The sequence below is a fragment of the Poromitra crassiceps genome, assembly GCF_964638095.1.
Source record: "Poromitra crassiceps genome assembly, chromosome: 21".
Taxonomy (NCBI): Eukaryota; Metazoa; Chordata; class Actinopteri; order Beryciformes; family Melamphaidae; genus Poromitra; species Poromitra crassiceps.
In genome coordinates this window covers 24,004,729-24,027,548 of record NC_139638.1, presented here as the reverse complement: position 1 = coordinate 24,027,548, position 22,820 = coordinate 24,004,729, and the positions used below count along the sequence as shown (strand labels likewise).

The window sequence follows — 22,820 nt, the reverse complement described above, 5'->3', positions numbered from 1 at the left end:
TGACACATCACGACACTGCCACAGCTCCTATAGCCAGCACATGATGGAAATTACTTCCGGGTTCTTCAGTGGAAAGGTCGATGGGGTTTTAGAATGGGGATATCACTTAAATGCATAAAATAAGTAAGGTCTGTGGTTAACAAAATTGTATGGGAACGCGAATTTGGGTTCAGCATGATCCTCTTGAATAATTTGTATGCCTTTTGAAGTGTTTTATAAAAATTGCCTTTAAAAAAACGCATTTACATTCCAAAAGTCATACAAGTTATTCACGTTTGTGAAGATGATCATGCTGAACCCAGATTCGCATTCCCATAAACTTTTGTTCACCACAGACCTTATTTTATGCATTTAAGTGAAACGCCCCCCATGTTAAATCGCATAGACTTTTCCTCTCAAGAACCCAGAAGTATACTTCCAGACTCATCCCTGCGGCTCTCTATTCCTTTGATGTCACAATGTCTCTGCCTGTCTGGTGGTCTGCCACTCTATCTGTTATCCATCAACTTGCTCCTCTTCCTCTCAACGTCACTATGGCTCTCATCCCTCATGGTTGGTAAGTGACATGTATCTTTTCTGCTTGAATGAATGGATCACAAGCAGCTGGTAGGGATGTGCCAATCATTACATTTTCTAATGATGATTATTGTTGATTAATTGTGATTCATCTTTTAATTGTCTTCATCCCCAGGGAGAGTGAGTATTGAGGTGAAATTAGTGATGTGATGTTCACGAACGATCCGATTATTTTCAACAGCTCCTTGGTGCGATCGAAGGGAACCGACTCCGACTGTACTTTAGTTTAGAGGCATTATTTTCATAATTGTGCGCCCAAATGTCACTGTCTGTCATAAATGTGTAAATAATGTGTTTTGAGTGCCTCCTGGTGGCTCACCTGGTAGCACGCGTACGACGGAGGCTCGGTCCTTCGCGCGGCCGAAGCGGGTTTGAATCCGACCCGAGGTCCTCTGCCGCATGTCATCCCCTCTCTCTCTCCCCACCTTTCCTGCCTGCCTACTGTCCTATCTACAGTAAATAAAGGCAAAAATGCGCCAAAAAATAATCTAGATTATTTTTTAATTATTATTATTATTTTTTAATCTAGATTATTTTTTTAACCCCAAAACATTTGGCAATAAATTGACACGGCTCATTCTGCTTTTCTCTACTTGCTTGTCTAATCCAGAGAGCAGGTCTGATGATCACAGCTCTTCCCTCCACTGAGAGTATAGGACTGTTGGATAGGCTCAACTTGAGCTGAACAAGCTCAAAACTGTAGAGATGATAGTGGACTTCAGGAAGATCTCCTCCAGCACCCCAACTTCCATCAACACCACCATTATCCAACAGCACTGTGTCTACACTCGAATCCTAGAAGTTCCTGAGATCCATAATCTCCCAGGACCTACATTGGGAGGGCAACGTAGGTGCCCTCGTTAAGAAGGCTCAGCAGAGGTTGTTCTTCCTACGCCAGCTCAGGAAATACAAACTGCCTCAGGAGCTGCTGCTTATCCAGTTCTACACTGCCATCATCCAGCCTGTCCTGTGCAACTCCATCATAATATATTACTTTGAGTAATATTACACCAGTTACTTTGTCAAGTAACTCAAGTTACAAATTGAGTTATTTTTTTAATACATATTTAAATCATTTCCTAATCAAACTGTCTGCTTTTATGCAAATAACCACTATAGATGACAATAACAAAGGACAAGAATAACATTTAGAATTTTGGATTGTTTACACTGACTTCAAGACGGTTGAAATTATTTTTCGGGATGGTTCCTGGGCGGCAATGTCATTCTGCTACTGCTGTTATTACAGTGAAAGTAATGCAAAAGTAGTGTAAAAAGTAACGAGTTACTCTACACAGACAGTAATATCGTAAAGTAACTTATTACTTTCAAATGAAAGTAACTAGTAATATGTAGTATATTACTTTTTACCTTAAAAAAGAAGAAGAGTTAAAAGAACGATGAAGTGTTATTTTGAACGGCTCTTGTGAAGGCCATAAGATCCAGCACCCTTCAAAGAACTGTGTTTCCCATCACTAACTGAAAGGAAACAACATGAACATGAAAGAAGATGAAGTACATAAATAGGTCAGTGTATGAATAATAAACAATGTGCTGATTGGTGAAGTTGTGTATTGTCTTTGCAACAAGATCCATGCTGCTCATTATTGTGCTATGTTACAATGATAATGGAGGATCCGAGGAAAACATTGTAAACTTCAAACAGTTTGCACGTAGAAAGGCCGGAACTGAAGTCCCTTCAAAGACGCAGCTTATGTCCGCAGCAATCTAGTCATCTAATGTACAAAATAAATAAAATGCCATACTGTTAACTTTATCTGTGCAATAAAACAACAAAACCAAATCAGTGTCTGCATTTTTTATTTCTAAAATACGACAATAGACACTAGGGGAAAATTACCTTATTGATTATGTTATGACATTACAGGCCAACATCGCTTGAGTAAGTAACACGCCAAATAGAAGCAAGCAGTTGCAGATGTTATTTGTTTCCGAGGGCACTACCGCCACAAAAGTGGGAGCTTCACCTGGTAGAACGTAGCACGTGGGAGGATCACGCTATTCCCACCAGTTCCCTTCCACCCCGAGCAGGTACCCCGACTGACCAGAGGAGGTGCTAGTGCACCGACCAGGACACATACCCCCAATCCGGCTTCCCACCGTCAGGCACAGCCAATCGTGCCTGTATGGGGACGCCCGAGCAAGCCGGAGGTAACACGTACACGTGGATACGAACATGTGTGTTGGTAGGCAGGAAATCTACCGCTACACTACCCGGACACCCGATTGCATTCGTTTTTACTACAGTACATGTTTAATACATATACTTCGTGGACCCAGACTTCCGGGTGCCGCTGTACAGTGAGCTCATCTAATTCTTCTTCAAAAGTGGTTTCAATCATCTCGCTTCTCCTCTCCTCCTACTCCGACGCACAATTAACACAGAGTGGCAGGACCTCTCTGAAATGCTTCCTTGAAATAGTTTGTCTGGAAAAAGTCTGTTCAAAAGGTTCTAACCAGTAGCTGTCAAGATCCACATTTTTACCACATACATTGGACAGAAATACAGAAGTGCAACACATCGTTTCAGTTCATCAACAGATATCATGTACTGTATCCCACGCCACGTCATAAACTCTTTATCACACTAATTGTTCTTAAGTGGGGTGACAGGACACGCAGGGCATTTTGACACATTTGCAAACACATTATTTAGCTTTTATTTTAATGTGAAAGAAACTCTGAAGGTGAAAACAAAAGGATGGTTGGAGCTGTACAAAACAATTGCGCTTGGCTCCTATATTCAGTCTTCAGTCTTACCTGGCAATATTCCAGTTGTGTCGTTAATTAAGGAATGTTGCGTGCTTATATTATTGGAGTCGCCTGTCAGCGTGCCATGTAATAAACTACGCAGATGGTGTCCTCCACGCCCCCTGTCTGTCAAGCTGCACCCGGTCAGATCCACCCAGCACGGATCCCTGTACTACTGAGTCAAAGGCTCTGTCTTCACAATGGCCCCCTACAGTAGCTCATTACAATGCCAAAGTCATCAGTGACGATAAGGGAGGAGAAACCTCGCAGCTGCACTCTTAATCTACTTCAGCTTAATCTACTCCAAAAACCACCATCCATGTAAAACACGCTATACTAACTATACAGTGTGGGGCTGGGGGGAATCAGCAAGAGGAAATTAACCAATTTACTGCATAAAATGTTGTTTCAAGCCGAGTAGAAGGGGAAAAAAGTAAAGCATCTGCCAAAACTCGCATCCCTCCTCTTGGCCCGCGCCCTGTACACTTCTCAGGGAATTTGACAAGGCATTAATTTCCTTTACACAGCACTAATCTTCTGAGTCTGGCCCATGAACTGGCCCTTTTTGCCCCATACAAACTAATTGAGTTTCTTCTTTAGGTAGAGGAGGGGGGACGTTTTGCCACATACAAACTCATTGAGTTTCTTCTTTAGGTAGAGGGGAGGGGGGGGGGGGACTTTTTACCCCATACAAACTCATTGAGTTTCTTCTTTAGGTAGAGGGGAGGGGGGGGGGACGTTTTACCCCATACAAACTCATTGAGTTTCTTCTTTAGGTAGAGGGGAGGGGGGGGGAAGTTTTACCCCATACAAACTCATTGAGTTTCTTCTTTAGGTAGAGGGGAGGGGGGGGGACGTTTTACCCCATACAAACTCATTGAGTTTCTTCTTTAGGTAGAGGGGAGGGGGGGGGGAAGTTTTACCCCATACAAACTCATTGAGTTTCTTCTTTAGGTAGAGGGGAGGGGGGGGGAAGTTTTACCCCATACAAACTCATTGAGATTCTTCTTTAGGTAGAGGGGAGGGGGGGGAAGTTTTACCCCATACAAACTCATTGAGATTCTTCTTTAGGTAGAGGGGAGGGGGGGGACGTTTTACCCCATACAAACTCATTGAGTTTCTTCTTTAGGTAGAGGGGGGGGGGGGGACTTTTTACCCCATACAAACTCATTGAGTTTCTTCTTTAGGTAGAGGGGAGGGGGATTTTTTATACCCCACACAAACTCATTGAGTTTCTTCTTTAGGTAGAGGGGAGGGGGACTTTTCACCCCATACAAACTCATTGAGTTTCTTCTTTAGGTAGAGGGGGGGGGGGAAGACTTTTTACCCCATACAAACTCATTGAGTTTCTTCTTTAGGTAGAGGGGGGGGGGGACTTTTTACCCCATACACACTCATTGAGTTTCTTCTTTAGGTAGAGGGGAGGGGGGGACTTTTTACCCCATACAAACTCATTGAGTTTCTTCTTTAGGTAGAGGGGAGGGGGGACTTTTTACCCCATACAAACTCATTGAGTTTCTTCTTTAGGTAGAGGGGAGGGGGTACTTTTTACCCCATACAAACTCATTGAGTTTCTTCTTTAGGTAGGGGGGGGGGGTTGTCTCTTTAACTTGTTTGTTATCCTGGACCAGACACTGCTGAGAACACACTTTCACCTGTGATTTTAAGGCCCTGGAGGGACCTTCATTTAAAACAGTGTCCTTCACAGCAGACTTTGGAGGAGATTTCCCTGCATGGGAAGCGTTTGATTTCACAAAGGCATAATTTGCCAAAAAAATATATATTTATACAGTGCAAACTCCAGTGCTGTTCACTCAATTAACTTATCTAATGATGCATGGTACTTTATACAGTGCAAACTCCAGTGCTGTTCACTCAATTAACTTATCTAATGATGCATGGTACTTTATACAGTGCAAACTCCAGTGCTGTTCACTCAATTAACTTATCTAATGACTCATGGTACTTTATACTTTGCAAACTCCAGTGCTGTTCACTCAATTAACTTATCTAATGACTCATGGTACTTTATACAGTGCAAACTCCAGTGCTGTTCACTCAATTAACTTATCTAATGACTCATGGTACTTTATACTTTGCAAACTCCAGTGCTGTTCACTCAATTAACTTATCTAATGACGCATGGTACTTTCTACAGTGCAAACTCCAGTGCTGTTCACTCAATTAACTTATCTAATGACTCATGGTACTTTATACTTTGCAAACTCCAGTGCTGTTCACTCAATGAACTTATCTAATGATGCATGGCACTTTCTACAGTGCAAACTCCAGTGCTGTTCACTCAATTAACTTATCTAATGATGCATGGCACTTTGAAACATTTCACAGTTAAGCCCTGACAGCACATGTGACAGCCACAAAATCAATATACAGTAGGGGTGTCACAATATATCGTCCCACGAAATTTCGCGATAGTAAAACGTCACGATATGTATCGTTGAGATGAAATCTCATATCGTGAAAAAAAAAAAAAAAAAAAAAAATTTTTTTTTTTTTTTTTCCCCAAAAATAGACAAAGAAACGTCTTTGTTTGTTGAAGTTCAATGTGTGGAAAGTAGTTCAGTTGAACAAGTCTCTGAAGAGACACATGAGAAGTTATACAGGAGAGAAACCATTCAATTGAGTTTCTGGCAAAACTGTTTACTTGACAGGAAAAACTGAAGATGCATAAAAAATAGACTAAGAAAAGTCTTGTTGTTTGAGTTTGAAGAAAAACTGAAGATGCATAATGAGAATTTATACTGCTGAGAAACCTTTTAGTTCAAAGTAAATCTAAGTGACGGTGTAACTCATTCTATTTCAAGATACGCCTTATCTCCAATCTCATGTTTTTTCTAGTTATTGTAATAACAATTTCCCACAACAGCATGTTTTGTATTTGTGCATTTCAAATAAAATACTACTTTTCCAGTCATATATTGTCATTATTCAAGTTTAAAAAAATATTGTTAAAATCGTATCGTATCGTATCGTTATCGTGAACCCAGTATCGTGATACGTATCGTATCGTGAACTGAGTGTATCGTGACACCCCTAATATACAGTGATGTAAAGCTTTCCTGCACTTTTCCAGATGACCATATTAATACTCTCCATCAGTGGCTCATCTTGCATCTTAACCCAGAGAACTCTTATTGTGTGTGTGTGTGTGTGTGTGTGTGTGTGTGTGTGTGTGTGTGTGTGTGTGTGTGTGTGTGTGTGTGTGTGTGTGTGTGTGTGTGTGTGTGTGTGCCTGCCTGGTGAGACTAATAGTATACAGATCAAGTATGTTTAATATGCAACATTTAAGTGCACTACTTTGCATTTAGGTAGGAGACAGGAAGCAAGAGGGTGATAAGCTGCCCGGTCAAAGGCAGGTGAGCTGTTCAAGGTTAATGTCTCATTTCCATGGTGGGCAGAAGTTCTTTTATGGGAATGGACTGAAGGTCTGACCAATGGCATACAGTAGATTGCTTTTTTTTTTTACTGTAAGGTATGCTCCAAATTGTTTGGAATGTTCCTGGCAATGATTTGAATGTATTGCTATGAGAGAGGCTGGGGTCACTATATCTTAAAATGACACTCACTCACCAAGGCCTAGCGATAAACAACATTGGTGCTTATAGAAATTGAAAGCATAAAGAGCAAGCTAGTAATAATAATAATGAAATATATTAATATAAATGGCCTGTTTACATACAGGCGCGCGCTCGATTCCTAGGCATCATCAGTGATGTCACAATGATGTCACAATGCCTATGTATGACATCACTGATGACATCACTGATGGCATCATCAGTGACATCATCACTGAACTATAGCATTGTCTGTAATGAATTTATGACATCACTGATGATGTCCTCAGTGGGACAGACAGAGAAACAGACAGAGCACGAACTCCCTTTTACTGATGATGATGAAGGCATCATTGGATTTTGCACATTGAACTCACGTTTTATAATAATAAAAGAATAGTAAATTTAATCTATTCTAACACCAAAAGTTGCAAATTAATCTTTCTGACTCTCCTCAAAAAAGGCATTTGCCCAATCCGAACCTTGACTTAAGCACGTCACAGGTCACCTAGGTGAAGCATTGTAAAATGACATAGAACATTTGAATATTGTAAATAGCCATGCTTGCTAGCACTAATATACATGTGTATAGAGACACGTCTTACCTCGGGTGTGGCTGGGGTACCTCTTGCGCCCGGTGGATGAACTGTGCGTGACATGCTGGAAGTGAGCCATGTCCATGGTGGTGGTGGGAGTACGGAAGCTGTCCTTGAACCGCTGCATCAAATCCTCTACTGACTCCTGCTTTGGGCCAAGGGCTGTGGAGGAGAGTGACAAAGTGACAATGGTGGCCAATGTAAAAAGGGTTCACAATGAAAAGTAGGTTGCAATGTGTTAAAGACATAAATATAATATAAAACATATAAACACATAAAGACATGCAAATACCCCAAATAGCATGTAAAGCATGAATGTCTAGTCTACACATTTTCTGCTGTCCCTATAGACCAATTATACGCCTACGTCACAATGACAACAAACAGCGTCAGATGCGCAAGACGGAGGCAGAAAGACAGACTCCGCGCAGCCCTGTCAAGTAGTTTTCCAGTGGTCCGAAAACTATTCGAGCAAGACATGTCTTCGTGTTGTACAGTGGGATGCCACAATCGGAAAGCTATTGTAGCAGAGTATTCGGGTCCGCCTATTCACACTTGGTTAATAAAATAATAAACGATAGAGCCAGGCTGTAACGTTATAACCAGCTTCACCTTTATTCTCCCCACATATCCTGTTCTACGGCAACCGGAGGGAACATACACAGCCTCGCACACACGCAATAGAACACAACACAACACTGAACAGTCTGTTACACTATCAACAAAGCAAGGACTAAAGTTTTACCGAATCCCGTCAACTCATACTGCTTTTAATGCTAACCGTAGGTGTCTTTGGTTGCAAGCCCAAAGAGGAAATCGTTAAAAATGCCCGACTTTGCAGTGCTCGCTCATTTCAATCAGGTATGCTGTAGTAGGCTGCTAGTGACAGCCACATCGCTCGGTTAGTTAGCAACCAAGTAACGTTAAATCAAATGTCATTATTGAGTTGAACTGATTGGAACGAGGACATCATTAAAAATGCCCGAAATGTAGTGCTCTTCATAATCAGGTAAGCTGCCTGAAACTGTAGGCTGCTCAGCCACATCACTCGGTTAGAACGACCAAGTAACGTTACATAATGTCATTATTGAGTTGTGTGCATTATCAACATAACAATATATCTTTGCAAGTTACAGAATAATTATCTACGCTATCCCCAGTTATAAAGGAATGCACGATATATGTATTGCTGGCCACTCTAGGCTTGGCGAATTGACAGCGCCAGTGCGTATGGTATGGGTCTGTAAGACGTATCCCATAACCAACGTTAATTTCGATGCATAACATTGCTTATCACTAGGCGATAAGCTGTGGTAGTAAGCCGAGAACTGCATTTTAAAACTAAAATCTAACTGTGTGTCGCAGATGAGCACAGAGCAGTCCTGACAGCGGCGTCTTTCACACAGCTCTGTCTGTGTCAATGAGCGGCTCCGGGCTTTTTGCCTACACGATGCGCGCGCAGCTCCATGTTGACAAGCTGTATAAGGGGTCTATATTGAAGACGCTAATTATCACCGGGGGGAGGGTCAAGAAAACAAAACAAACAGTGCAGGTCTTCTACAAAGCCATCATGGAAAACAAAAACGGAGATGAAAATTGAAATACATTTTTAAACTAGACTGTGAAAATTAAAATAATAAAATTAAAAAGTAAAATAAAAAAATAAAAAATAAAATGAACAGTTACACCCCTATATATGGTCATGTATCATTCATTTTATTATTTTTTATTTCTATCCAGTTTGTCTGCCACCGACTGGATCAAAAAAGGAAAACGCTATGGGGCTTGAGTCACTTCGCCCCAGGTATTGTTAAATAGAGTCACTGTTATTTCTCCAATTGTATTTCCCTCCCCCTGACTTTTAACTTGCATTAGTTCAATATCGTCTCATCCCTACAGGGATGCTGCCACGCAGGCTTCCCCCACAGTCTCACTCTTCATCTTAAACCTGGGATGAAAGCATCCAGAGACACTGGCTGTGGGTAGAAGAGGAGGGAAGCTATACTTCTGCTGTGCTTCCAGTTGGCAGAAGATCACAAGCCCTCAGGGAAACTCATATAACCCGTCTAGACATGTTCTGGCTCATTTATGTCGCCAAGGAGACTGAATATGAAGGCAGAATATTCTCCCCTCATTGTCTCTGAGATACAAAGAGGTCCAAAATAAGGCGATATAAAACACACACAAACACACACACACACACACACACACACACACACACACACACACACACACACACACACACACACACACACACAGAGCTATTCATCCACAACCTCTGTTAATAGTCATTGCCCTGTTTGCCATGGCTTGCGATGCATCAAGAGTTGAGTTAAAGTGAGATATGGAGGAGTCTGTGCAAGGAGTGACGATTAGTCTAGACATGGGCGATTTACCGGTACTTGTGATGCAGGACAGTGCAGCGCAGGACTGGACCACAGTGTCCCCAAAACGAACAACTGCGAGTGGGGAACTTTGGAGACAAACCTGGTCCCCCTCCTGACTCACAGCTAGCCCGAAGAAGACAGCACCATCCATCACGCCCGCCCATCCATCAGTCCTTCTCCACTATACCCTCACCTATCATCTGCATCTTTTGATGTGTCAGCCGGGCTCCGAGGTGCACTCACTCCCCACCATGAATAATGCTAATGCGTGGCTCTCGGCGGACGTTCATCACGCATGTCAATTAGTGCAGTGCAGGAGGAGGAGATGAGCTGGATGGATGGATGGATGGATGGAGGCAAAATGTGGAGGAGAAGAAAAGAGGAGAACGGGAGGTGAAGCTAGAGGACAAACGAGTGCGAGAGTCGGGTATCGTGAACATCTCGAAACAAAATGTTGGCAGTCGACGGAACCGTTGCTGCTAACAATGTTTTTCTGTGTTTATGAAACTAATGGAATAGACAAGGGAGATAAGATATAGGATGGACTTTTACTGTAGCAACTTTTGCTATTTTGTCTGAATTCATGATTCAGCTGAAAAGATCAAGATCAAGCCACCATAAAAAGTGCTGTCGTAAATCTGAATCAAGTGGTGCTGCCATGATCACTGATCTGATCTGGTGCTACCTGTAGCACCAGATCAGATCAGTGATCTGATCTGGTGCTACCTGTAGCACCTAGCCGTACAAAGGCAAACCACAGACACATTGAGGATCAGAGGCTATTGGGCTCTGTATCATCTTATTTATCTTGTGACAAAGTGTCTGGACTGAATAAGGACTGTCACATTTACAGAAACGACAAAATCCATAAGAGGCGCACGGGCGCACTGTTAAACAAGCACCCTGCACCTGTTAGGATGAGACTAGGGGTGTCAAAATTAAACGTATAATCGATGCATCGCGATGTGGACGTGTGAATCGAATTGTTGACAGATGAATCGTTGAATCGTTTGTTTACATTTCTATTGACATTCAGATTTTAAAGCACTTTCTAAGTAAAAAAGGGAGTTGATATTTATCTGACTGCTTGTATTAATTGATGAAAAAGTAGCCATGTGCGGTAATAATACAGAAAATTGAGGATGTGATACTTGGAGCTGCGATACTTTGAGCTGCATCGAGATGCATCGTGGAATCAAATCGAATCGAATCGTTGACAGATGAATCGTAATCGAATCGAATCGTGAGGCCAGTGAAGATTCACAGCCCTAGGTGAGACAAAGGTCAACACGCCTTGCGGGGGGGCACAAGTCTCTTAGGGTTAGGCACAGGAGGGAGGGGGGTTAGGTTCAGGCACTTGTAGGGTTAAGGTTTGGATAAGGTTTGGGTCTCCAGGGGGGAAGGCTTAGGGTTAGGATTTCTGACCCCCAGAGGGGGAGAATCTTAACTAAACCATAACCAGGGAGGGGGTCTTTCCCCTTGGAAGACCAGCTCCGGCCTCGAGCCCCCGCGGCGTAGCTTCACCTCGAGCCTGACCTTGACCCGGTGCGTCCATGTTCCTTCCATAATACGCTCGAAGGGCGCCGGCTTAATTAACGGGGCGTCCTTGGGCTTATCGTATTTGCGCACAAGGGTACCGGTATCGGTCATTTGTAGAAGTCCGCAATCTGTCTTCCACAGTCTTCATGTGTTTGAGCAGAGGGGAACAGGCAGCTGTCAGCTGGCATGTGTCAACATTGAGTTGATGATTATTATAATGATGAGAGGAGCAGAACCTCTCTGCACATGATGCTGACTGAGTGGAAAACGCCTTGTAACCTATCAAAATATCACTGGCTCATCGAAATGATGTGAGACGACTGAGGAATCCAACCTGCAACTTCACTGCAGCCTACACAGCAAATCTAGGCAATTTGTTTGTATTCAATAATTATATTTACTGTCACTCGAGCAACGGGGATGTCATCAGTGATGTTGCTTGAGCAATTGTGTTGTCATCAGTGCCAGAAGGACTGAATGTAGAGAAACAGTGGATGGATAAATCCAGAAGGAGGCGATAATGCAACATAAAGGATGCCAACTTGCCATAAAACACCAAAGAAGAGGAAGATGTCATCAGTGATGTCACTCAAACAATTGTGATGTCATCAGTGGTGTCACTCAAGCAATCAATAGAGAGCTAAAGTCGACGTCACCTCCTACTTCAGCATGCGTATCATCCACCATTTATTTTCCCATAGACATTTTGTAAAATGCTTATCAAAAAAAGTTTTACTTAATCAAATCAAACAATTCAGCTATATTTAGAAACAGGAGAGACCATAGGACACTTCACTTGGACCAAAACTTTAAAAAAAAATAGGGGGGGGAAAAAAAATATTTTCTTTTTTAAGTTTTGGTCCGAGTGAAATGTTCTATGGTCTCTCCTATTTCTAAATATAGCTGAATCGTTTGCTTCTCTAAACTGTGAGCATGCCGACCACAATCTACTGTAGGTAACACACTGACTATTGATAAGTACCTCATAATACAACCACGTCAAATAATCCAATCTATACCTTTAATGTAGATGTAACCCTGATGCCCCTCTCCTTGCCATGTGTAGCTGAAGCTGGCGTAGTTATCCAGGCTAACCTCACAGTCAGACAGACTGATCCAGACAGATCTATGTTAGGGTGATGATTACACACAAGACCTAAAGGCTATTTCTCCACCCGGCTGCTAGCATGACGCACATCCATCTGATTCCAAAGAGACTGTACATTTGACAGTATAATGGAAGGCAGAGAAGAAGGGTTGAAGAGAGGCACCTTCTCAGCTCCTGCCTGGTTCAGACTTGGCCCTCCGAGCCCTCGGCGAGCTGTTTCTGGAGCTCGCCAATTTTGGAGAATGACTCATGGATGTGCGAGCCGAGCGTACGTGTGTTTAGAGAGAATCAAGCCGGTGTGACTGTGTTTTCGCGGACTCGTCGGGGTGGTGAAACATGTCCCCCCTGTCGCAGCTCAGTCATATAGTGTGAAAACCACAACGACCCGATTGCTACGTATTAGATATGTATCTATCTAATACGGATACTAGGGGTGTCAAAAATAATCGATTATAAGATGCATCGCGATGTGGACGTGCACGATTCTGCATCGATTCACAAATGTCAAAAATCGATGCAGTTGTTTATTTTAATTATGGATCATAATACAATGCAATTCCAAATGCACTTTTATTTTAAAAGTCGCCACACAGTGAGAAAAAAGAAAGTGAGAAAAAATAAATCATGTATTGCGGAAAAAAGTGATGCATCGATTTAAGATGCATCGAAATGCATCGAGATGCATCGATAATCGTAATCGAACCGTAGCCCTCTGAATCGTAATCGAATCGAATCGTGAGGCCAGTGAAGATTCACAGCCCTAACGGATACAGATACAGATCTAGGACCCCATACACATTTAGCGCAAATAAGAATTGAAAAGAAAGAACAAGATTCCAAGTGTTTAGTTTGTGTGTGTGTGTGTGTGTGTGTGTGTGTGTGTGTGTGTGTTTTAATAGCACAATGCTATTAAAACATAATTATTGTTGTGTCATAAATCAGGATTTATGGTGAAGATGTGCATGCACAAGTTACAGCCCCATGACAAGAAAATCTATCCACTTTGGCAATCTTGCAGAGTAATTCCCCAAGTTTGGTCAAAATGTGATCAGTTGGTGTCTAAGTCAGACACGGTGTGATGGTGGATAGGCATTATGTGGTGTAGTGGACAAGCCAATGAATGAAGGAAAGGAGGCCAATTCATGGTGGGATCTCAGATGGAAACGTTCCACAATCATGGCAGCCAACTGGGTCACGCTTGATGACCTCATGGAGGAGTCATGACACCGGCAGTCTACGACACAAACTTGAGAGATTCTAACAAGCCTTAAAGGAACACTCCGCCCATTTTCAACCAGCTTTGTATCATTAGAACATCAGTAGTATATCAGAAAACTGTAAACTGTTTTGAAGTCTGTCATTTCATTTGACAGTTATTGAGTGTTAAAGTGTGGACCAGTGACATCGCTGGTCCACACTAACTCAAATTAATAACTCATTAACTCAAATCAACTCTCAATAACTGTCAAACTAGATGAATGATGAATAGTTTGACAGTTATTGAGAGTTGATTTGAGTTAATGAGTTATTAATTTGATGTCACTGGTCCACACTTTAACACTCAATAACTGTCAAATTAAACGACAGACTTCAAAACAGTTTACAGTTGTCTGATATACTACTGATGTTCTAATGATACAAAGCTGGTTGAAAATGGGCGGAGTGTTCCTTTAACTCAGCTTGTTGGCTGACAGTCTGTGGGAGTTGGAGTCACCACAGAAATGAGGTGGAACTATTTCCTTTACAAACCTCTGTATAAATAAAAATCGTGACCCAAAGACTGGACTGAACGGCGGGGTGCACTCATAAAAGGTGCGCACTTCTGCCTCTGCCCACACAGACCTAGCGATCGTGGCTAGCTCCCCCACACACACACACACACAGGACTGCAACACAACAGCCAGCTCCGGAGAGGTGATGCCAAGATTACCTTGCTAGCGGACTGGGTCCAGATGACAGTACAGTTAACCTCCAACAGAAGTGGTCATTTACATGTGAATGAGTGTTGTAAGAGGGATCCAGCCAGGAGGGAGCAGCTGATGGCAGGATAATGAAAACAGAGAGTTGGCAGACCAATGACAACCCACCCACACACACACACACACACACCCGCACACACGCACACGCACACACACACACACACACACACACACACACACACACACACACACACACACACACACACACACACGAGGGTGGGTGTTTAATTGAATTAGGCCAATGACAGCAGCAGAAGGCTTAACACCAAGTTCTAAGGGTCAAAGACGCATCTCAGCAAATCATTCAGTCTCATCAACAATAGGCTAATGACATGAATGATCTGCACCACTCAGCAATTCACAAATGACATTGTTAACAACAAACATAGGAGGTCGTCTGAGGACAAATTGCTATTTGAGGCTATTAACATACAGCATCTTTCCTGTTTCAAATATACATACTGCAGCATGCGCTGGGATGCGTCATCAGTGATGTTAACTGGGGTCGTAAGGTGTTTCGGGTCTGACAACATCATACACCCTCGCCCAGTAGACCCAGCCGAGGCCGATTAAGACCCCGACCCGCGTCCCAGAAGCAGCCGCTCACGGATCAGCCTTCCTACTCTGTCTGCAACGTTGCCCGCGGAAGGGTTGATCACGCCCAATCCGCTGCAATAGAGTTTAGTGCTACACCGCAGTATTGAGAGACCTTCGGTGCATGGAGGTCTAAGGCCCTGTGGGGTGATTCCAGGCCGCGCTCCTCCTTCGTCTCACCAGAACCTCCCGTGGAAGAAGGCAATCCTACCATGCCGTTCCTAAAGATAGACAGCTGTGACAGCAAGAGTCACATCATACTTGTGACTTTGTGGACATACATTGCCTGAATTCATCATCGCGTATGTATGATGTTGAAAAGCATTATATTTTGTCAGAATATATTGAATCAGAAAGAGCACCCTGATCCCCATAAATTATTCCTATAATCCTACAGATGGAGAGATGTATTCTCCTCTAAGCACAGTGCAATGCCTCTGCAAGTCCTCCTTACTTGCAAATATGAACAAGTGTACAGCATGCGTACACTTAGGGTGCTTTCTCACTGGGAACGATTGCTTTCATTCCGTTCCGTCCCGTGCCCGAGTACGGGCACGGGACGCCAAAAGCGTGGACCCTGTCACGGTACGCTGTTCCACGCCCGGGAGCACGGAACGCAACGTTCATACTCATTAAACGAACCGCACCTGGACTCAATTTGGGGACAAGTGTGCTCGGGAGCGGTACAGTACATCCTGCCTCCACGTGTCCACTTGACCACCGAGTCAGCCAGGGTTGTGTGGAGTTTTATACTCCAGCGGGACGTCCCAGTAGCCTGGTAGGTATCCAGCCCCTATGAATCACAGTTTTCAGCAGTCTTGGAATCCGCTTCGCCATGTCAATTCTAAGAAGAGTGCTGAAAAGAAAACTGTGAGTCATAGAAGCTAGATACCAGGCTAACCGCCCCTGTGCAGCTGGCCAAAAGGGTTAACATTTAAAGATAGGGCAGTGTATATAGACAGCTACGCTAGGCTAAAGATAGATCAGTATATAGATAGGCTAGGCTAAATTGGATAAAATGTGCTCAATTCCCAGTGGGTGTTTAGGGTAGCGCTAGGCTAATCCAGGGGCTTGCGCTCAGCAAACAAAGAGGGAGGGGCCTGGACGGGCGCCACTTAAACCTTCACCTGCCACGACTGAGAGTCAGTGACAGAGTGACTGAGGTTAACTGGATCCATACATATTTCATGGGCCCTCGGCGTTCTCTTTATCTCGCTTCCTTTGTTCCATACGGAGGAAGGAAGAGATGCTATCCAAGAGCAGAAGTGCCTGCAGGTGCAGGTCTCCTTCAAACAAATGTAATGTGTCTCTTTAGGTCATCCTGACCCATTGTCATCTTTCAGAGGCTGCTGTCTCTTCTCCCTTTCAATCTCTGAAGTCTGCCTTTCCCACACACACACATACGCACGCACGCGCACGTACACACGCACGCACGTGCGCAGACACACACACACACACGCATGCACGCACGCAGGCACGCACGCACGCACGCACGCACACACACACACACACACACACACACACACACACACACACACACACAGGCGTGCGCGTACATACACACAGACGCACGCGCACACACACACACACACACACGCGTACGCACACGCACACACACACACACACACACACGCACACACACACAGTGCACTCTGAGTTTGAAATTCATTGCAAGGAATCAGGATATATCCCCTTGAGATGTATCTCATTTTCGATAATAAAAATAATAAATAATAAAAACACATACTAACAGATAGAAAACTCAGCGTTCCATAACATACAGCACACTACAAATACACTAGAGGCAGCTCGCTCACCCACACCCTCATCCTCACCCACTCTCACCTACACCCACACACCCTCACCCACACCCACACCCACAGACATTAGCTATTGTACAAGAAAAACTGCTTCCCAATGACCTGGATAATAAATCAATTACAGCAACATAAAGAGAAGCAGTTTGAAGATTGAAAGTACACACAAATTAAAAGCATAAACAGGTTGTTTGAAGATAAGAAAACATGCACACAGCCCAGATACAAGCAGAATAGCACCCCCCCCCCCCCCCCCCCCGCGGCAATGACTGATGATCAGATGTCATGGACGATGCCATTCCAATTAATATCACTTGAAACAGAATATATGAGTTTTTCTCTCTCGATGATGCAGATGACACAACACCCTGTGAGGTGTGGAAATCTCATTTGCACTCTGCACTCCAGAACGTCGCATAAATGATCAATAATGTTTTGCACCTGGTGATTTGGGGAGGCATGGAGCGCATTTGAACTCTTTGTACTCTGGGACAGTTTGTTTGGCAGCCTGTGGTCACATGATCATCATCTTTAAATATGGGGACATCATGAGAGAACGTTGTGTGCACCACAGGGTGCACCTGATCCTGTGTGAGGTGGCCTCCTTTCTCCTCAGCTGTTATACCAAACATGCAGAGTCATCATCAGCGTTACGGCACTGACTCCCACAAGGTGACTGTGCAAATCCGTTACGCAACCACCAGCAGGTTTAGTGGGCAAATGCACACTGTGGGTTGACACAGCCATGATGTAAGAAAAAGTCTAATACAGGACTTCATGTTACTTTTTTTCTTTGTGAATTTGCTTTGGAATACAGAATAGTTGCATGTCATCTAGGGCTGAAACTAACGATTGTTTTCATTATCGATTAATCTGTCGATTATTTTCTCGATTAATCGATTTGTTGTTTGGTCTATAGAATGTCAGAAAATGTTGAAAAAATGGCGATCAGTGTTTCCCAAAGCCCAAGATGCATCATCTAATGTCTTGTTTTGTCCACAACTCAAATATATTTAAGTTTACTGTCATAGAGGAGTAAAGAAACCAGGAAAAATTCACATTTAAGAAGCTGGAATCAGAGAATTTTGAAATCAAGAATTTTTTTTCTTAAAGGAACACTCTGCCCATTTTCAACCAGCTTTGTATCATTAGAACATCAGTAGTATATCAGAAAACTGTAAACGGTTTTGAAGTCTGTCATTTAATTTGACAGTTATTGAGTGTTAAAGTGTGGACCAGTGATGTCACTGGTTCTAATGTTGTTCTAATGATACAAAGCTGGTTGAAAATGGGTGGAGGGTTCCTTTAACAAATTACTCAAAACGATTAATCGATTATCAAAATAGTTGTGGATTATTTTTCTGTCGATGGACTAATCGATTAATCGTTGCAGCTCTGTCATTTTTGAATATTTCTCGTCACCATTTCTCTCAGAGTTTTCCCCCCTCCACATTGCGCTCATGGCGGAAGCCATAAAGAGATTTTTATTCTTTGAGATTGTTTCTTTCTTCTTCTCTAGACTCTAAGTCAAACTAGCGTCTCATTTTCAGTTCAATGTCGGGGCAAAGCTTCGGTGCCCTTATTTTCTCCTTTTTCATCTGCCTTATCTGCAGTGAGTCTCTTATCTGTCCTGAGAATGGGAGAACAGTGGCTTAAGCAGTGGACAGCGCCAATAGCATGTCCACTCACTCCACAGTCTTCATGGTAGGTCTCATACTTTTGCTTGCTGTGTGTGTGTGTGTGTGTGTGCGTGCGTGCGTGCGTGCGTGCGTGTGTGTGTGTGCGTACGTACGTGCGCGCGTGTGTATGTTCCCCTGTGTTACCCTATTTGCTCTTTGCCCTTATCCTTATATAATGTCAGCATGTATCGGCATGTATTAATGAAATCATAGGGCAGAAACACAATTGGCCGTGTCTGCGGGTGGGAAGCCGGTGGGGTATGGGAGGCGGTAATGCTTGTCAACTGCCGTCAAACACCACAGAAGAAGAAGACTGTGAGTGTGACGGAACATAGTAATGATTTGTTATTTTTTTCTTCTTCTTCAACAGATTCCTTGCAGACCCCTGAAAAGTGTTGTGGCACATTTTGGAGGCGATCACAGCAATCGCCGAGGAGATCAATTATGCTCAGACATTCCGTGACACCTTTTTTTTATGGTATTAATTAAGTCTTATTGATCGGCTATCTCACTTCCCTCCCCATAATAACATTCAGTGGAGGAAACGAATTCACCGGCCTCTCTTTCAATATTTAGCAACCGACTATTTGAATGAGAAGAAAGAATCTCCACATGATGGTTGGTTAGCTGCCAAAAGTGGCTGTTTGAGAAACTAACATGAGGTTAAGGAAGGCTCAACTGGCCAATCCGTGTCTGTTTCAGCTTCCAACATATGCCTTGATACCAGTGTGCAATACTGTTATTAGAACAGACTTCTTCTGGCTGCCTGAGTACAATGGAAAAGACCTTGAGGAGGACACCCTGTGACTTCGGATGCACTTTGTTTTAGTTGTTTCTTCTCCCGTCGAAGACGTTCCCCCCCGGAGGGGCGATCTGGATGGCGTCCAGGATGGGCCGGAGGATCTGGCCAAACGGCGTGGAGAGGACTTCGGATGGAAGGTCGGTGATGTAGGAGGGGATCGGCCGGCCTGTGAGGAACTGAGCCACCTCGTTGGTGAAAGTGTTGCAATTGTGCTCAAACAGCCGATACCTGTCACCTCGGTATGTGCTTTGTCCCAAGGCAGAGAGGTAGTCCATGAAGATCTCCTCCGACACCTCGGTCTCTCCCAGCTCCACCACTCTGTCTGGAGGCCCCAGCATCGTCCCACCTGGTGAACAGCTGGAGATGCCCACCCCTCCGAAGAAGAACTCGTCTCCGTACGCAACTATGGCCGTGTGCCAAATGCCGTCCAGCTGCCTTCCTAACATGATGGGACTGAGGCGGCGAGCCATTCCTCTTGACAGGTCGTAAATATACAGCAGCACACTGTAAAGGTCCTTGCACACAGAGTCCGAATTGTTCGCTGCGTTTTTTTAATCCGTCATCCGGGAAAAAAACGTCACGCACAGATACCTTGCCCACTGAGTCCGATGCGTTAATTATCCAATATTCGTTGCGAAGATTCGCAACGAAAAGAAAACTACTGCGATCCTATTGATCCACAACTGGCAGTGTGTCTGTGTGGCTCTCTGTCTCTCTCCTCCCCCCCCCCCCCCTTCCCCATACACACACACACCGCGTCCCGCATTCCAAGCTGGTCTGCAATCACCCGGCACATTCTGTCTTTTAATTCCGAATCTCTGTCTTCCTGCTTTGCCATAAAATGCTTTGTGCTGGGAGACGAACTGAATTAACTTCTCAGACGCCATTTTTCATTGTGAATAGCAACACTACGGCAGCTCTGGGTGGTCAAACACCTGTCAAAACGATTTCATGGATGCGGAAAAACGCAGAAAATCGAACCTCGTCCGAAAACTTAAATGACGGACGTAATTGTCGGACTCGGTGTGTCAATGATGATTGACACAAATGAGGTCGTATTTTTATTTTTTTCGTGCGTCAATTTCGGACGAAAAAACGGACTCTATGTGCAAGGACCTTAACTCCTGTAACTCGTGACGTTCTTATCCATAATGTTAAACCCCAAAATACAGCTGCCTTTTTTCTGTTGGCTAACAGCACAGCTGACAGCTGAGAGGGGTCTTCTCTGGGACCTGTGTCAAAAAAAACCTTGTGATTTATCTTATAATAATAATAATAAAAAATAATAAGATCATCACTGATGACATCATCAGTGACATCATGGCTCATGGGACATCACTGGTGACATCATCGATGACATCAAACCTAAACTATCGCTGTGCATGTATATACTGTAGTAGGATTTTCGTGAACATGTGTTGCGATTGGTCGAATACCATCAATCCTTGCGGTCTGAAGCGTTTTTTTCTTTTCTGTGGAAGATGACAAATGACTCTGTCCACATTTGAATGGGCTGAAGTAGTGAACTGTCTGGAGCATTCAAAGATTGTGGAAGACATAGACTGCCTCGAGAGTCTAGAGATTCGGAGTCTGGTCTATTTCGATGGCGAGACGCGCACAGGTTCCCAGCCCAAAAACAGACAGCTGTGTCTCGGCACGGTGGAAGGCAGCTCCGCAGCAGCTCCACTGTCTGTGTGTGGACACAACGGGCAGTGCAGCCAGGGAGCCGTCACGCACAGGTAGACGCAGACGGCGTGTCCCGGGCGTAACATCCCAACCCCAAAAATAGACCTGCTCACATCCGGCGTGGTGGACATTAAGGAGCACGAATCAGTGAACAGGATTGGGCACGAGTGGCCACTCCAAATCCCACACCATGTGTCTGCGTGTCCCTCCTACTCCACCTCTGTCTCCATCGCTCCTGCTCTGCAGACGCCTCCCCTGGGATCTCATCAGTGAGACATGCCCTCATATCATACAGAAGCAATGGGAGGACATGCTGATGGACTTTGGCACCGTGTCCTTATTCAGGGTCCACTCAGGTGGCAGGCAAGCACCGCCATCCTGGCAAAACACCAGCAGGGTTATAGCATTAACAAGCTATTGGCTGTCAGGTTATTTCACTGTCTGCTATAGATGGGAGGCCATGCTAACAAGCATTTAAAACATGTCCAGATATGAATTCAATTACTAACAAAATAGTTTGCTGAGTTCCAGTCAATTTTAAATTGCATTTCAGTGGGGTTTGTTGGTAGGCGGCTATTTAGGGCTGTGTATGGGTAGGGCTGGGTATGGTTAGGGCTGGGTATGGGTAGGGCTGGGGTGGTTGCTTCCAGAGCCTGGAAATAGACACGCCCATATCTCAACATGATAGGTACTCCCCTAAGTTCCAAATAATTACAAAAAATAACAACTAGAGGGCACTTAGTAGAGTGCATACCTCCGGCAAGTGTGCCAAACCTACAAAGTTTTGTGGTGTTAAAGGAACACTCCACCAATTTTCAAACAGCTTTGCATCGTTACAAAATCAGTAGTATATCTGAAAATTGTAAACAATTTTGCAGTCATTCATTGTTTGACAGTTATTGAGAGTTGATTTGAGTTAAAGGGATACACCACTTTTTGGGAAGTTTAATGCACATAATCTGTCTTTTTGGAAGGAAAAGAGGTCGTCGGCCATCTTTGGAAAGTAGTGCCGGCTACCTCTTTTCCTTCCTAAAAGACAGATTATGTGTGTGTTTTGGATTAATATTTCATCATGTGGTGAGTACCCGAAGCACAACATGTATTTTGGCACCGTGAGATGTGAGTTTTGGCACATTTTTTACAGCTGTACCATTAGCCTCCATTCTATGGCGATAATTACTAACTTCACAACTGTAGCTCACTGTACACTGAGCGGACAGTGCCAGTAAGGCATGGTGTATCTTGGTTATGTAGGGGGGATGTGGTAACTGAGCTAAACTTCCAAAAAAGTGGTGTATCCCTTTAAGTTGTGGACCAGTGATGTCATTTGCGAATTCTGTTTGGTAGTTAGGCGCCTTTCTGTGATTGGCCATTGCCAATCGTGGATAGTTAATCACATGACCTGCTTTTCGACAAAGTTTAGTGCAAATCCGTTCATAACTTTTTGAAATATCCTGCTGCTGACAAACAGACAGACTGACACACACACACACACACACACACACACACACACACACACGCGCACACACACACACACACACACACACACACACACACACACACACACACACACACGTCTCTTTCCCCCTCCCCCCCTCACCCATTTCTCTCCTCCCCTTCCTGTCTTGGAGACGAAATGAGCACAGGAGATAAATGGAGAGGAAATGAGAATTCAGCCCATATCTGATTCCCTCTGTGATTTGTTATATT

At 43.9% G+C, this 22,820-nt stretch overlaps 1 protein-coding gene and 1 pseudogene across 2 annotated transcripts in view; both read right to left on the bottom strand.

Moving 5' to 3' along the window:
• The window catches only part of astn2 (astrotactin 2), a gene marked incomplete at both ends in the record, with an annotated part of 632,381 nt that overhangs the window by 417,566 nt on the left and 191,995 nt on the right, over positions 1–22,820 (bottom strand). Inside the window, one exon of the mRNA XM_083657387.1 lies at positions 7,529–7,681. Within this exon, the coding sequence (XP_083513513.1) occupies positions 7,529–7,681 (153 nt within the window). The remainder of the gene's footprint in view (positions 1–7,528; positions 7,682–22,820) is intronic.
• LOC310795670 (desumoylating isopeptidase 1 pseudogene) overlaps positions 19,448–22,820 on the bottom strand; it is a 33,249-nt pseudogene continuing 29,876 nt past the window's right edge. Inside the window, exon 2 of the transcript in view lies at positions 19,448–19,939. The product of the transcript in view is annotated as a desumoylating isopeptidase 1 pseudogene (transcript). The remainder of the gene's footprint in view (positions 19,940–22,820) is intronic.